The 16,193-nt window shown below is 41.4% G+C and overlaps 1 protein-coding gene across 2 annotated transcripts in view; it reads right to left on the reverse strand.

The window, feature by feature from the left end:
- Positions 1-16,193, reverse strand: part of ANXA3 (annexin A3) — a 50,635-nt gene that overhangs the window by 20,150 nt on the left and 14,292 nt on the right. For both annotated transcript variants that reach the window (XM_070394293.1, XM_070394301.1), the window contains 4 exons: positions 12,534-12,621; positions 8,820-8,914; positions 7,497-7,610; positions 3,842-3,932 (listed from right to left, as the gene is read on the reverse strand). In XM_070394293.1, coding sequence (XP_070250394.1) covers positions 3,842-3,932; positions 7,497-7,610; positions 8,820-8,914; positions 12,534-12,621 — 388 coding nt within the window. The remainder of the gene's footprint in view (positions 1-3,841; positions 3,933-7,496; positions 7,611-8,819; positions 8,915-12,533; positions 12,622-16,193) is intronic.

Consider the following 16,193-nt stretch of genomic DNA (forward strand, 5'->3'; position numbering starts at 1 on the left):
TACATGTGGGAGAAATATACTTAGACCTTATCTGAGCCACTGTAATATTTGTTTTATGGGTGCATAGAGCTAGATTGTATTATTTGATAACTCTCAAAAGAAAGCTACCCTAAAAGACACAATTTTTCCATAACAAATGACAACTGCATGTCCACCTGTTTCAGGGCTGACTAGTTGTAGCTCCTCCTGAGTGGCTGGTTATGCAGTGTGCACTGAGTTTAAGGCCCTGCTCTGCTCCATCCATGCCTCACCGATGCTCTCAGAGTCATATACCTGCGTGCAGCTGACACCAGGTGGCCGTTTGAACTCTGCCTGCATCACTTTTAAGGGGCTCTATAAATTAGTCATATGAATGCTTGTCCCTTTAAATCAATAAAAGACAATTATAGAAAGTGATATGAGGTTATCTAGTAGCAAGAACTGTGTAGAGATCGAAACTCTTCCAGCATGCTTTAGTCTCTTTTTATGAAATCTATATTTTTTCCAGAGCAATTCAAATAAGCAAAATTCACTATAAATTATCTAAGTAATAATAACATTAGGTAGGCACCATTTTACCTAATAGTCATGGTATCATTATGTCTATTCTTCACTTTAATTAGAAAAAAATTATTATTTAAAAATATCAAGCCAAAGAATAAAGCTCTCATGTGTTAGAATTTGAGGAAGTATTCTACATTTTAGAATCTTCTAGATGAGGCCTTATAGTCATTTTATATAGCCTCCCCACACCTCCCTTGACCCCAGATATTTTTCAAGAAATAAGAATATGAAATGCAAGGCCTAGTTCCTTTATGAGGGCCAAGCAGATAGCCCCCTTTAATGGATTGCTCATGCCTGGGTCACCATTTCGCATTACATGGCACCACTGCTCTCGCTGCAGCTGACTGCAACAGGGTTGGCATCTGACTCTAGGTGGCCAGCAACCCAAGAGGTGACTGGGTGGGAAAGCGTTGTCCAAAATAATGCTCTCTACTAACCAGTGCCTTCCTGAGCCCATTGAATGTGCTCCCTCAGGGAGTGAGCTGTACAGAAAAAGGAGACAGAGACAATAGAGTAGCAAAAGAGTGAAAAGACTCCCAGAAATAAGGCACAAAACAGAGGCCAAGAATAACCAGAAACCAAGGGCAAATACAAGCTTTGAGTAGACAGACACTGTATGGCCAGGGAAGAGGAGTTACTGGGCAGTGTCAGAAACAGCAGAGGCAGAGAGGGAGGAGAAGGAGGGGCTGTAATGAGAACATCAGCGCGGGGCCCAATGCATGCCTGATGCTGAGGGAGTGACAAGGTAGCTGTGTCCCTGGAGCAGGGCTGCTGTGTCCCAAGTCTCTGTAAAGCTTGGCTGTACCTAATTGAGACTATTTCCTTTCTTTATGTTTTGTGTATCATTAATCCCTACTCACCAGTGACCTACACACAATTCCATTTCTTTTAGCCTTAGAGGGCTCAGCTCACCCAGACATCACAGCATCTGGTGACTCGGAACTATTATCGCTTGTCATGCTTATAAAACAACAGCCCTAAATGCTAGATATGTCACTTGGCTCTTAAGATCCCAATCTGGATCTTGAGGATGTTCATTCAATAAATATCTGAATTTGCCTTCCGCTGTTCTGAGCACTGGAGCCACAGCAGTGAATGAAACAGACAAAAAGCCCGCCTCCACAGAGCATACATCCAGGGCTGTTTGTCCGTAAGTGCTGGCCTCCAGGGGGCCACCTTGTGGCAGGTCACCTCACGGAGCAGTGACTTTTCTAAGAAACACCAGGAAACAGCAGGACCTGGCTCTGATGATTTTTCATACATAAATAAACTAATGGAACCAAATTATATGTTGAACTAATGGAACCAATTTTTTAAAATACTTACAATGTACCCACTTTGCCCATTTAGCAATTATCTCATCTACTCCAAATTTACCTTTCTATACCCTGCTTTGTGGAGCTGGGTTTGGGACTCTACAAATTACATTTCCCTTTTGTACCCACCGCGAACACCCGTTAGGTTCCACCAGTTCGGGGGCGGAGGGGAGCACTGGAGGGAGACTGGAAGGCAGGAGGAGGAAAGAAGAGCATGCTATTTGCTTGCTATTCAGGTCAATGGCAACCCCGTGAAGGGCTTTCTCCCTGACAGCAGCAGCTGTCCAGACTACAAGGACAAGTAGCTTAGCACCCCCTTGGGGGTCAAGCTCTGGCCAGATGGAACCTTTCACGGAGTCTGGACTCCAGCTCCTTAAGCCTCTCCTCCCAGCCCCTGAGGCATCAACACCTGCAAGACGGTGCCTCTCCTCGGAGCTTCTAGTATCTGAAAACCTCAACCTCTTTCCTCTGGCATCCCAGCCCTGGGAGTTATACCTCTGTGCCACACCTCCATGCCCTTTTCACTTTTCAGTCCTCCCAAAGGTGTTCAAACAATTCTCTACATCAAATTCTCTCTGTTAAAATACCGACTGCTATTTCTGTTTTTCTCACTAGACCCTGATTAACATATCAGCAATGAAACAGTCACTGACCTATCACTGAGGTGTTTACCTTCTAACGAGAATTTCTCAAAGTGGCCTCTCTAACCCCGACCAGGGGGACAGTACAGTCCTGATTGAGACCCCTCCCACTGCAGAGGCTTCCTGACACACAGACTTAGGAACCATGGCTCCCTTGCGGTTCTTGGTGAGGTTTACAGAGGCTGTTGTATGATACAGAATTGGGCTGGCATTTGTCCCTGGTTCCTGGTAAGTCACCTCTAAGTCCTTGGAAATTACTAAATAATAGAAATGTCTTTGTTATTCCTGGCAGGTCCCATAAACCACACCTGAGTATTTGCTGACAAGATGACTCAGGATCTGAGTGGTCAGGGGCTGGCCACACCAGAAAGATTCGAGGATTTAGGTTCTGAGCCACATGAGATCAGCCTGACCTCTTGGGAGAGGAGCACTGGAGATGAGTTTAATCATGTGGCCAGTGGTCCAATCGATCATGCCTATGTAATGAAACCCCAATAAAGACTGTGGAATCCAAGCCCGAGTGAGCTTCCCTGGTTGGTAATTATACATCGATGTGCTGGGAGGGTCGTGCATCCTGAGGACACGGAAGCTGTGCATTCGGGACCCTCTCAGGCCTCTCCCTACGCATCTCTTCATTTGACCCATGCTGACATGTATTCTTTATAGTCATCCTCTAATTGTGCGCGGAGCATTTTCTTGAGTTCTATCAGTCCTTCTAGTGAGCTACTGCATCTGAGGGAAGAGTGAGAACCCCTCAATTTGTAGCCATTTGGTTAGAAGTGCGTGTGGCCTGGGAACACCTGCATGGGTGGCTCGTTTCTGAAGTTAGGGTAGCCTGCTTGGGCCTGTGCTCTAACTTGTAAAGTCACGCTAACCCTGGGTAGTCAGTGTCAGAATTGCAGAGCAGGGACTTTCTAATTTTTATATAGCTGACAGGCTATTAGGGCTTCAGCTAATTGCTGGACACATTCTCTAAATGGTTCATCTAATTTCCCACCAAAAGTCATGAGGCTGATCTAAGTGGCTTTTAACATATAATGTTAACATACAATGATTCGAGTCTCTTACATTGATGGAATTAGTTGATTCAATTAAGCGGTGATCACTGAGAGCAAAAGGCAAAGTATTAATGCCATCGTTATGGAGCAGTTTCTAGATCAATCATATTCATTTTTTCTCTGAAAATCCCACAGACCTTAGCCCATTTTAGAATGGAACCTCTTTTTGAAGTCTTGCCTTCTCAAAAGCCTTGTGAAGAAGAGATTGGTGGGTTTCTGGGAAAAGCAACACTGGCTCATATACATGTGGATGGTGGTAAAGGTAAGTAGAGAAGAAGATGACCTGTGTAGTAGGCTTGAGAGATCTCCTTCATCTGCCTGCTTGTCCTGGTAGTTAAGATTTCAATCAATGCATCTTCATCTGTCCCAGCGCCCTAAAAAGGGAATCTGTTTTTAGAGCACTTAAAAAACTTAAATTCATGCACTTCAGTCTTAATATCTTGTTTTATATGAATGAAAAGAACAGTTTTGAATAAATCAACATGAGGGTCTTTATGGATCTAAAGCAGTTTTCTAAAATTCCATATTTTAGTCTTAAATAATATGAATCATGTGGAGTTAACTGACATCAAATTTCCCCCAAAATTTCATACTCTAATTAAAAATCAATTGAATAATTCTAGGAAGAAATAGTAGAACGGGAAAAGCCTACGTCATTCGAGATCAGAAGTGAGCATTCAAACACACCATTATATTTAGGAAGGGCTCTGCAATTCTTTTGAATGAGTTCATCCCTACACTAATGTACTAGGTTGGTCAGCATGTCTCACCCTCTTCATTCAGGGAGATTTTAAAGCCTCAATAATGTATAATGGGCCCACGTGGTTTAGGGATTAGTTACTCCTGAGCCTTGGTCTATACTGAATCACACTGTGACTCAAAAGAAGCCACTTACACTAGGACTTGATAAAATAAGACCAATGGCCTGGCTGGTGTGGCTCCATGGTTGAATGTCAACTTATGAACCAGGAAGTCACGGTTTGATTCCTGGTAAGGGCACATGCCCAGGTTGCGTAGGGAGAGGGGCAGCCAATAAATGATTCTCTCTCATCATTGATGTTTCTATCTATCTCTCCCTCTACTTTCCTCTCTGAAATCAATAAAAATATTTTTTTAAAAAACAACACCAATGCAGCATATGAACAGAGGCTGAATTCTTGTCCCTCCATGGAAGATTCCTATTTGCCCCCATATCTTGCCTTTAAAAATTATTTAAAAATTTTAAATATACGAATTTTTAGAGTAGTTTTAGGTTCACAACAAAATTGAGTGGACCCACTATATCTTTTATCTTCCATGCTTAGTAAGAGAATGCCTAATTTTTTTAGTTAGCACATAACTACCCAAGTAAATACATACTATGTGTCTCAGCTTCCCTTAGAGCTAGGTTTATCCATCTAACTAAACTCTCATTAACGGAATATATGTGAAGTTCCCTGTACATTTTCTGATAGTCCCCAAGGATTCGGGATGAACCTTTCTTTATCCCTTACTCTTTTTTAGCTTGGATGAAGACATAATGGCTGGATTGAAACTGGATCTTTGTTGAATTGGGATGGTCAGGAGAGGGCGTGATGGTTTTACATTTCAACTTGGCCAGGCTAAATCCTCAGTTTAACCAAACACTAATTAGGTTTGCTCTAAAGGTGTTTCGTAGATATAACTGAAGTCCATTATCAGTTGACTTTAAGGGAGATTATCTTAGATATTTTATGTGGGACTAATTTAGTCGGTTAAAAGGGTGTATGAGCAGACCTGAGGCTTCTCTGAAGAAAAAATTCTACCTGTGGGCAGCAGCTTGAGGTGGTGCTAAGAGTTCAAGCCTGCCCTTCAGATTTTAGATTTGCCTAGCTAGCTCCATAGCCATGTAACCAAGTCTTGCAATACATCTCTTAATATATATCTCCTGCCTACTGGTTCTGCCTCTCTGGGGAACCCTGACTGGTAACAGATAGAATTTTAAAAAGACACAGAGATAGATAGGAGCCAGACTGTGCTGGATGATGAAGGTCATGGAAAGGAGTTTAAATTTTAAGTATTCAAATTCATTGGCAATTTATGCAGCTGAATAATATAATCGATTCTAGAAATCTACACTAATAAAAGAGAAACATGGTAATTAGTGTACGACCACTACTCTTCCCATTGGCTAATCAGCATATCCTTATGCAAATTAACTGTCAGCCAAGATGGCCGCCGGCAGCCATGCACTGAAGCGAACAGGGAGGCTTGCTTGCTCCAGTGACTGGCAAACTCCAACGTTCCCCGCCTAACTTGGCGGCCTCTCAGCTGCAACTCTAAGCAACTATGTTGCAAATATAGAAGCTAAACAAAACCCCAGAAACCTGCATTAGTCAGCCAGGCTTCAGCCAGCTGGACCGCAACATTGTATCAAATACAGAAAGTAAAGGCCAGAAATCGGCTTTCAGCAGCAAGGCCTCAGAGCTAAAGCTGGCCCAGAATAGAAAAAAGAAAAAGAAAAAAAGGAGCGGTTGGGAGTTTTAGTCACCCGCCAGCTGAAAACGTCCCTCAGCCCCTCAGCCAGACTGGCCAGGCACCCCAGTGGGGACCCCCACACTGATCCAGGACACCCTCCAGGACAAACCAGCCGGCCCCCACCCGTGCACCAGGCCTCTATCCTATATAGTAAAAGGGTAATGTGCTTCCCGGCACCGGGATCAGCGGAGCCGCGGGGCTCCCAGCACTGGGATCAGCGTGACAGGGGGCAGCACCCAAACCCCCTGATCGCCCTGCGGCTCTGTGAGTGACGGGGCGGGGCCACTACCTCCCTATCTGCCCTGCTCTGTTCGTGACAGGGGAAGGCGCCCCAACCCCCTGATCAGCCCTGCTCTGTGCCTGATAGGGGGGAGCTCCCCAATACCCTGATCGCCCTCCGGCTCTGTGTGTGGCAGGGGGCAGCGCACCAACCCCCTGATCACCCTGCGGCTCTGTGTTTGACAGGGTGCAGCGCCCCAACCCCCTGATTGGCCCTGCTCTGTGAGTGACAGGGGGCAGCGCCCCAACCCCCTGATCGGCCCTGCTCTGTGCGTGACGGGGTGGAGCCGCAACCTCCCCATCGACCCTGCCTTGAGTGTGACAGGGGGCGGTGCCCCAACCCCCCAATCGGCCCTACCCTGAGCGTGACTGAGGGTGGCATCGCAACCTCCCGATCCACCCTGCTCTGAGCCTGACCAGGGGCTGCACCTAGGGATTGGGCCTGCCCTCTTCCACCCAAGAGCAGGCCTAAGCCAGCAGGTCCTTATCTCCCGAGGGGTTCCAGACTGCGAGAGGGCACAGGCCGGGCTGGTGGACCCCGTCCCCGTCCCCCCCCCCCCCCCCCCCCCCCGTGCACAAATTTTTGTGCACCGGGCCTCTAGTAACTTTATAAAAATAATTTTGGCTATTCTGTGTGAATAAACTTGAGCTGTGTAAAAATGGAGGCAAAGGGACCAATTAGGAGGCCATTGGTATGGTCCAGTCAAAAGATGATGGTGGTGACCCAGAATATTAGCAATGGATTTTGAGAGATGTGCTCTCATTTTTTATAAATCTTGGAGTAGATCTAATAGGCCTCCAGATAGATTTGGGAGCTCTGAAGGATGAGGGAAAGTAAGCGATCAAAGATAATACTAGGTCTTTGGCCTAACCAGTGGGGTTGATGATGGTGCCATTCATTTTGAATGGCAATAAAATAGAGAATTTGAGTCTTCAGGTCAAAAAACAAATAAATTAGAATGACAATATCCTTTCAGCCCAGGATCACCTGGGTTCAAGGTTCTACAACTGCTTCCCACTTCAGGGTTGTTCTACCAATTGGAGAGTTCAGATACAAAATGACACCCAAATCTATCAGATTTACACCCATATCTCAAGTGTGCATGGGAAGAAAGTCACCATAGTCAAATCCTGGGCAGAAATGACTCGTGTAGGGCTCATACCTTCATGGATTTCTTCAGCTGCTTCGCATCAAACACTGCCGGAGGAGTCACGAGGGCCACCATGAGATGCTCAAAGTGGCCAGAGAGATCACTCTTCAGGTCATCTTTCAGTTTCTAAAAAAAAAAAAAAAAATGGTAAGCGTGACATACTCTTCCTTTTTCTTTCTCTAAGTCACCTAGTGAAAGATGAACATATGTAACAATATAGATGAAAACATGAATGTTCTAAAACTCTCTCTAACCTCATCTCTTACTTCTGCTTCCTCTTACACCCATACCTTTGACTTTCCATATTGCTGCCATATTGGAACTTTTTCTGTTCCTTAAATGTCCCCACCTGGATTTGCCTCAGGGTTTTTGCATTTGTATCTTCTGTCTGAAATGCTCTTCTCTCCACATCAAGCAGAGCAAAAGCCTTGGCATTTAGTCTTAGTTGAGAGTAAGGTAACAACTCCCCTCACTGCTATCTCTTCACCATCCGATCTAAAGGAACCATTCACCAGTCATTCTCTACCAAGCATTCTATTTTAATTCTTTCATAGCACTTACCAATATCTGAATTTATTTTATTTACTTATTTATTATTTTTCTAATTGAATAGTAGTTCTATGAAAGAAGAGAGGATCTGCTTTTTATACCAGTGAATCTCCAATGTCTAGGATATCTTCTGACTCAGCGAAGTACCACAGTTCTGACACAGAGTAGTTTATTGAACAAATAAAACATGTGAAGAAAAAGATACACAATTGTTCTTGTATAGTTCTTAATACAGTTTCTTATATTTAGTAAATTTTCATTTGCTGAATGAATTAAACCTATAATTACATACACATGTTACAGTTAAAAGAGAAATTAAAGCTCATCTTAGACAGGATTTATCAGATAATTGGTCAGATAATTCTTTGTTGGGGGAGGGGGCCTTGCTTGTGCATTGTAGGATGTTTAGCAGCATCCCTGACTTGTACCCACCAGATGCCAGAAACATCCCTCTCTCCCCCACCAGTTGTGATAATCAAAGTGTCTGGAGACAATGCCAAGTATTCCCCGGAGAGTAAAATCATTACTGGTTTGGAGCCAACCATCTAAGGCAACTTGCTTATTCAACAGGTAAAGAAATTAAGGCCCAGAAAGATCAAATAACAAGCCCAAGGCTATTCAGCCAGTTAAGGGCAAAACCAGGACTCATATTCCAGGTTGTTGACTGGAAACTGGGTACTTTCTGTCATACTTGGCTTCAAACAAAAGATCTGTGGGCATAATCCATGGGAACATCCCTGGTCCATTAGTGACTAGCTCTTTACTGCCCATGTTAATCAATTGTACCTTTTCATATGCTGCTTGATATTCCTTAACAATCAGCTGCCGCTGTGCATTCGACCTCTCAGTCAGAATGTTGATAAGCGTTTTCTCGTCAGTTCCTAAATGAAATGAAAATAATGTTACTTACTACCAATCCAAAGATGCTTAGTACCTGTCATGAACAAAAGAAAATGATTGATGGTCTGAAACAAATGCAGACAGGAAGGCATTTTAATTTTTATTATTATTTGTTTTAGAATATTTTTTGTTGTTAATCCTCACCGAAGGATATTTTTTCCTTTTATTTTTGAGAGAGAGAGTGGAAGGGAGTGAAGAGACAGAGAGAGAAGCATCAATGTGAGAGAGACACATCCATCAGTTGCCTCCTGCACACGCCCCAACTGGGGCAGGGGTCGAACTTGCAACCCAGATACGTGCCCTTGACTGGAGTCAAACCTAATACACTTCAGTCCACAAGCTGATGCTCTAACCACTGAGCAAAACCAGGTACGCTAGACGATGTTTTTATTGATTTTAGAGAGAGACAGGAAGGAAGAGGGGAAGAGAGAGAAACACCTGCCTCTTGCATGCCCCCTACTGGGGATAGAGCCTGAAACTCTAACCCTAACTAACCCTAAACCCAGGCATGTGCCCTGACTAGGAATTGAACTGGTAAACTCTTGGTGCATGGGATGACACTCAACCAAATGAGCCACACCAGTAAGAATGGCATTTTAATTTTTAATTTCCAGGTTGAAATCTTTATTTCTTTGTTTGCCTGACTTTTTGAAAAGGAAATTAACTTTATTTGTATAGTTTTGGGGGAAGAAAACAATCACTGCCTAAATATTTCTCTGACAGAGGGAGGAGCACAGGAACATACTGCTTTTGGACCAGGTGTTTTTCCCGTATGAGGTTCAGTTACTATCCTGTATCTTTTCTCTTTCTTATCTCCATACTTGACATCAAAATCTTCTTTCCTCTAAAAAAAGAAACTGACATTTATTGAGAACCCACATGTACTAGACACCTTTTACTAGTAATTACTGTCATATTTAATATTCACAGGGGCCCTGGGAAGAGGTATGATTAAACTGTCCTAAAGATGAAGATACTAACACTTGGAAAACTTACCTCACTTGCCAGAGTCATGCAGCTTTTAAGTGGTGAACAGGAATTTGAACCCAAATTTCTGACTCCAAAATATATATCTCTCCTGATCCATACCTCTCTCAGGCATTCCACGCCTATTTACTTAACCACCTGAGTGAAGAATAACATCTGGCCAGGGCTGATGCTGGCCTGCCCAAGAAAGACCTCACAATCCCTAGTTTCTTAACCATTATAGTATTAAGATAATGTAAGTCATGTTAGCCTCCTTGGCAGTAGAGGAATACACCTCGGTTGGGGAGCTATGAGCTGGCCTACATGCACTGGGTCTGCATGACTAGAATGGTATAAAAGAATAATTGGAATGTTAGACTCAACTTCTCTGTGTTAAACTGACCCACACACAACTTGGGTATACACAATCTTGACAATCAATGGTACACACTCTACATCATTGATGGGATAAAAGGAACTGTACTTGGTTAGCTACTAAGTCTCCCATTGAAAGATGCTGCCCCACTGTATCTGTGGTCTTGTAGTTTTCTCGACAGTTAAGACAACACAGACTTAGAGTCAAGCCTAGTTGTGTCCTGAGAGCCTGACTATTAACTTGGACCTGTAATGGCTTCTGTGTTGGTGCATGACTAGACACTTCCAAATGCATAAGTATCTCAAACTCAGCATGCCCCACATTGAATTCATTCTACTTCCTTTCTAACTTTTCTTTCATTCTGTTCCCTCATCAATGACACACTATGATGTAGTCATCCAATCAAAAATCCTGGGAGTCATTCTATACTCCTTTCTTCTCTTTCCTCCCTACATTGTAGCAATCATCTGCATCTCTTGAATCTGTCCTCTCCTCTACCACTGTGTGCTCATCATATATTACCCAGAAACTTCAACAGCCTCCTAATTTGACCTCCTTATAATTCATACTGTATATTACTGCCTAAACATGCATCTGATCATATTAATCTCTTGCTTGAAATCATAATGCTCTCTGCAACCTTCAGGATGAAGGTTACACTCCTTTACTTAGGTCATTCGGATCTAGCTCAGATGCTTTATGAAGCCTGCTTTAGAATATGACTATACAGAAGGATCATACTTACTGCCAGAGGGAACTGATTTAATGTCATGAGAGGCTGACATACACCGTGGATCTGTTTCCTGTGAGAGAATTCTGATTTCTCCAGGGAGCAACAATCTTGATCATTGGTGCAGCGGAAACCTGGACCCAAATCTCTGACTAGAAACATGTATATCTCTCTCTCAACCATTTCAGACCCATAAACTTGCAATAAAATTTACTATAACCAATGTTAGAAGAAAACCACAAACCCGAAGAAGATATTTTCATGGCCTGTAATTTTTTTAAAAGTTTAATATCCAGAATTTATAACCTGCCAATCATGAAGAAGACAATCCAACTAAAAAATGAATAAAAGATATGAAGAAGTCAATCATGGAAGAAGAAGCAAATAATCCAGAAATGATTATTTGGTCATGGGAATGTGGAGAAGAGAGGAAACAAACATACATTCAGAAGGAGGTGCAATTTTAAATTCTTTCACTTTTTAGTTTTTGAGAGAGAGAGAGAGAGAGAGAGAGAGAGAGAGAAACATAGATTTGTTGTTCCATTTATTTATGCATTCATTGGTTGATTCTTGTATGTGCCCTGACTGGAGATAGAACCCAGAATCTTGGCATGTCGGGATGATGCTCTAACCAACTGAGCTACTCAGCCAGGGCCAAATGAGGTATCATTTTAGTCTCACTCAATTGGAAATATGGAATAGTATGACCTTAGCAAGTATTGATAAGGATATGGAGCAAGAGGAAATCTCATGTATTCCTGCTAGGAATGCTATTTTGTATAATCATTTCAGTGAGCAGCTTGGCAATAATTTTAATTTGAAGATAAACACCTTCAACTTAGAAATTCAATTGTTTTATTCTAGAGAAATGTTAGCAACTGTGCACATGAGACATAAGCAGGAATATTTAATGTGATATTTTTATATTGTAATAGAAAAGAATTATAGGCAACTTAAATATTCCATTAATATTCCCATCTTACAATATAGTAATCTAATAGACTGCTATGCAGTTAAAATTAATGAACTAGAGCTAAACATATCAACATGGATAAATCTAAAAAACATAATGTTAAGGGGTAAAAAGTTACAGAAGAATTTATGCAGTGTGATTTCAATTTATACTGTTTGAGACCATGCAAAACAATATGATGTACATACATATGTAGTTACAAAATTACAACTTTCATGGGAATGAACTCTAATTTAAGATAGTGTTTACCTCTAGGGAATGAGATGGGAATGAGGTCCTGCAAGGATTGGCAGGGGCTGTATTTGTAATAATTTATAATGATGATGATAATTACTATTGCTGGTAGCAGTGATGGTAAGTAAATAGGGAAAATTTTAAGATTTAATAAAACTGGGTTCCCTATACTTTTCCTCATTATTTCACAATTTTAAGGATCTTACAATTTCTCTAACTGAGTAAGCCAACTTGGGCAAACTGAACCATTTCACTTTTGGACTGTAAAATATAATCTAATTTGCTTCAACATGAAGAGAGGAATTATAAAGCACCACTCACCAATTCCTCGGATTGCCTTTCGAATCGCTTCAGCATCCACTGATGGGCTAAAGCCTGGATAATCACGCACTGTCCCACGGTGTCCCACCTGGAAGGAAATATTTGAAAGTCCCACCAGTTCAAAATGACACTTTTGTTTATATTACATATGCATTTTCCCATCCACTATTGTAAAAATAACAAACCCAGAATTTGCACACCTTCCTCTCCCTTCAGGAATGGTTCAAGAGAGATGCAGGCAATATGATAGCTGCCACATGGATTATGAGGCCTCTCCTTTTCCCCTCTTGTGTAACAAATTAGAAATATAAATAGTATTAACCCTGGAACTCTGAATAATATTTGTTTTAAAGTGGCATCAGCATCACAGCAAGGAAAAAGTGGAAATTCTCTACATCCTCTTTGACAATTCAAGGCTTTCCACTGCATCTCACACAGAAGTAATTGAGGTTTACAGACTTCAATTGTTTTAATTAATATTGACCATTGTCTGGGGAATGCTGCACTAAAGATCCATAAATGAAAACCCCATTAGGGCTGCCTGTTGTTAAGCTTTGTTTAATGGATGTGCAATCGTGGCTGATAAATTCTCTTCAGAAAGTTCCACTGACATAGAGCTTCAGGAATAGCATGGAAATGAAAACTGCCATGACACCAATTTTAAACACAAATTAGAACCATGTCAGTAAGCTGAAAAAGACCACCCTGTAGAAAGAATAAAATACCTTAAAACTGCTTAAGAGGTGGTAGAAGAGCCATTAAGACATTGAGAAAAATCCAAGTGAACATGTTCTTATATGGTATTTTCTAACTTTTTGAATAAAAACCTATCTTTACAGTAATAATGTTTTTTCCTAAACTGATTTTCCTATCCTATTAATGAATAATAGTAGCTCTGTTACTCTGTGTTACTATGTCATTATCTAGGCTCTCCTGAAGTGTTTAATATTTAATGAAAAGACATTATCTTGTCACATTAAAGTGATGGAAAAATTAATGTTCTGGCACAGTAAAAATTGATAGTAACTTAATATGTTAGATTGAATAATTTGTTTCAATACAATCAAATATCACTTAACCTTACAGTATCCAAAATAAAGAGTTGTGATTCTAAAAAAGTAATTCTAACGAATCAGAAACTAGATGTGAATGTGCCTGATCTAAAGGCACTGTAAGAAGCCAGTGACGTCAACATAATCATGGGAGAATTCTCTTTCTCTGGGGCTTAAGTATATTATGGATTCCCAGAGCCAAATGGCTTCATTTCAATTCTATCCTCCTATGAACTTTGTATTTATCTATGTGCCCACCTTCCATGTGTGGCATTTTAGAAGAACCACCACCATATTGAAGCATTTGGGTGCCTCATGCCCAGCACTGTACAAGGCACTTTATATACATTAACTATAACCGGCATCACAGTCCTGATGAATGTGTAAAAGTGGCGCATTTCACATACAAGACACCAGGATTTAAGAAGGTGGAGAATTTGCTCAAGTCCACACAACTAGCTAAGCAGCAGCACCTGAATTTGAATGCGGTCATGACCATTACAGCCCATTCCTAGCCTTTCTTGAAATCTGGCCTCTGAATAACGCGGAGTGATTTTTTAAATGCATCCAACCAGGCCCTGGCATAGACACACTGAATCCTATTCCTTAGAAATGAGGTGTTAAGGTAGACATTACACATTCAAGAAGCTCCTCAGGCGATTCTGTGCCAAGCAGATAAACACGGTTGTTTCTGAATACAAAAAGACAAAATGGGAGTCCGATTCTAATTATTTCATGAATTATGAAAACTCAGGGTTTCCAGCTGTGATCTTTCCACTGCCCTGTACCACCTACGCATCAAAGCATGCTGAAATTCCAATGTGCACAATTAGAGAAGAGAGAAATTCCCAATCTGTTATGCAACTTGATACTCAGTAAGAATTAAGTGGGAAGGAACCACTCATTTAAGTAAAAGAAAAAAACAGAACAAAAACCTAAACAACACCACACACATACTCCAGAGTGAAGAAAATGCCACAGGCATTCTGAAGTAGAATCTTAGTGATTTCAAACTGCTTCAGTTATTTAAATAGCAGAATTGTTTATCTGATGGACTTGGTTGCCCAGAACATTCAGAAATATTTACATGAATTATGAAAAAAATCTCACAGTAAAAGAACTAGAATCCTTTAAACTAATATATGCCAGGCAGTGAACAAAGTGATTTATAGACAACTTATTTAACTCTTACAATGGTCTTAACATGGGGATTTTATTATTTCCATTTCAAAATGGAAGACATTCAATCTGCTACTAAGGACAGCCCTCCGAATTTGAACCCACCTCCTTGTGCTCTACACCACATCACAGTGCCTCACAGGAGTCTACAGAGTGGTTCTCAAAGTATGGTTCCTGGATCAGTAAGTAGCCGGGAACTTAATAGCAATGCAAATTATCAGGCCCCATCCCAGCCTTAGAAATGAACAGTTCTGGGGCTGAGACTCAGGATTTGTGCTTTTTGTTTTTTGTTTTTTACAAAGCCCTACAGATGATTCTAATGGATTCTATAGTTTAAAAACCACTGCTCTATTTTGTCTTGGCTACCCAGGAAACCAAAGCAAAAGTGAGCAAACAAGTTTTCGATATTTTTATGGTGTGGAAGAATTTGATGATGAGCTCATTGTTTCAGGAATGTTGGCAACTTCGCAGCCAAACAAAATGATTTGCCTTGCCTGCTTCATTGCAGGCTTAATTCCCTGACATTTAAATTACTAACCAATATCTGACTTAGTTTATTTCCACTAATTCTACTACCCAAACAAAGTGTCAGTGCTCTAGTAGGACATTGCAAGAAAACTTGTGAAAGTCTTTCTTTTTTTAAAAAAAGAAACCTCATGTTTAATCAGATTTCCATCCACATCCTTTAAACATAGTTGCTTTCCTTTTCTCAAACTTGACCTTCAGGTGCCCCAAAAGGAAAAATGAACCTGAAACCAGCTGGAAAAGAAAGTAAAGCAAGCAATGTGTAAACAAAGGGGGAATCACCAGAGCTCTTTACATCAATAAGAATTGCTGCTACCTACTATGAGCCAAGTACTGTGCTAACCATGTGTCCAGCATGAGCTCCATTCAATCCTCACAACAAACTTATAAGGCAGATATAATAACGTCTCTTCACAGAGGAGAATGAAACTGATGCTTAAGTAACTTGACCAAGTTCACAGCCAGCAAGTGATCAGTCTCTTTAATCTATGCTGCTAATTACTGGGCTAGGCTGCATCTTATTTGAACCATCTTCTTCATGTCAATATAATTTTCCCTGATCTTCTAAAACTGTCCTTTGGGGGTCAGACATGAGGCGTTGAAGTCATTGATGTGGCCAAGCTGGGCCTGGGGATTTGTCTGTTACAACCCCTAGGAGAGGCCAGTCTGTTCTTGACTCATGAAAGGCAATCGGACCTGTTTCTTCAAGCAAAGTGCACTGGGTTTGCAAGAAGTTAGACGTTAACATTTAGAAGAATGAGTGAAAGAGAAAATCACAAGGTGCCCATTCTGTTGCCAAGAAACATGTTTAAAGCCAAATGCTCCACAGCAAGAAGAGCGGTTGCTGCAGGTACGTTTTGAAGGTGAGGCGCAGCCGAGCCACTCCTCTCTTCACAGAGCCTGC

This window comes from Myotis yumanensis, unplaced genomic scaffold, assembly GCF_028538775.1.
Source record: "Myotis yumanensis isolate MYYU_CA2020_CCGP unplaced genomic scaffold, mMyoYum1.0.hap1 SCAF_1, whole genome shotgun sequence".
NCBI classification, from domain to species: domain Eukaryota; kingdom Metazoa; phylum Chordata; class Mammalia; order Chiroptera; family Vespertilionidae; genus Myotis; species Myotis yumanensis.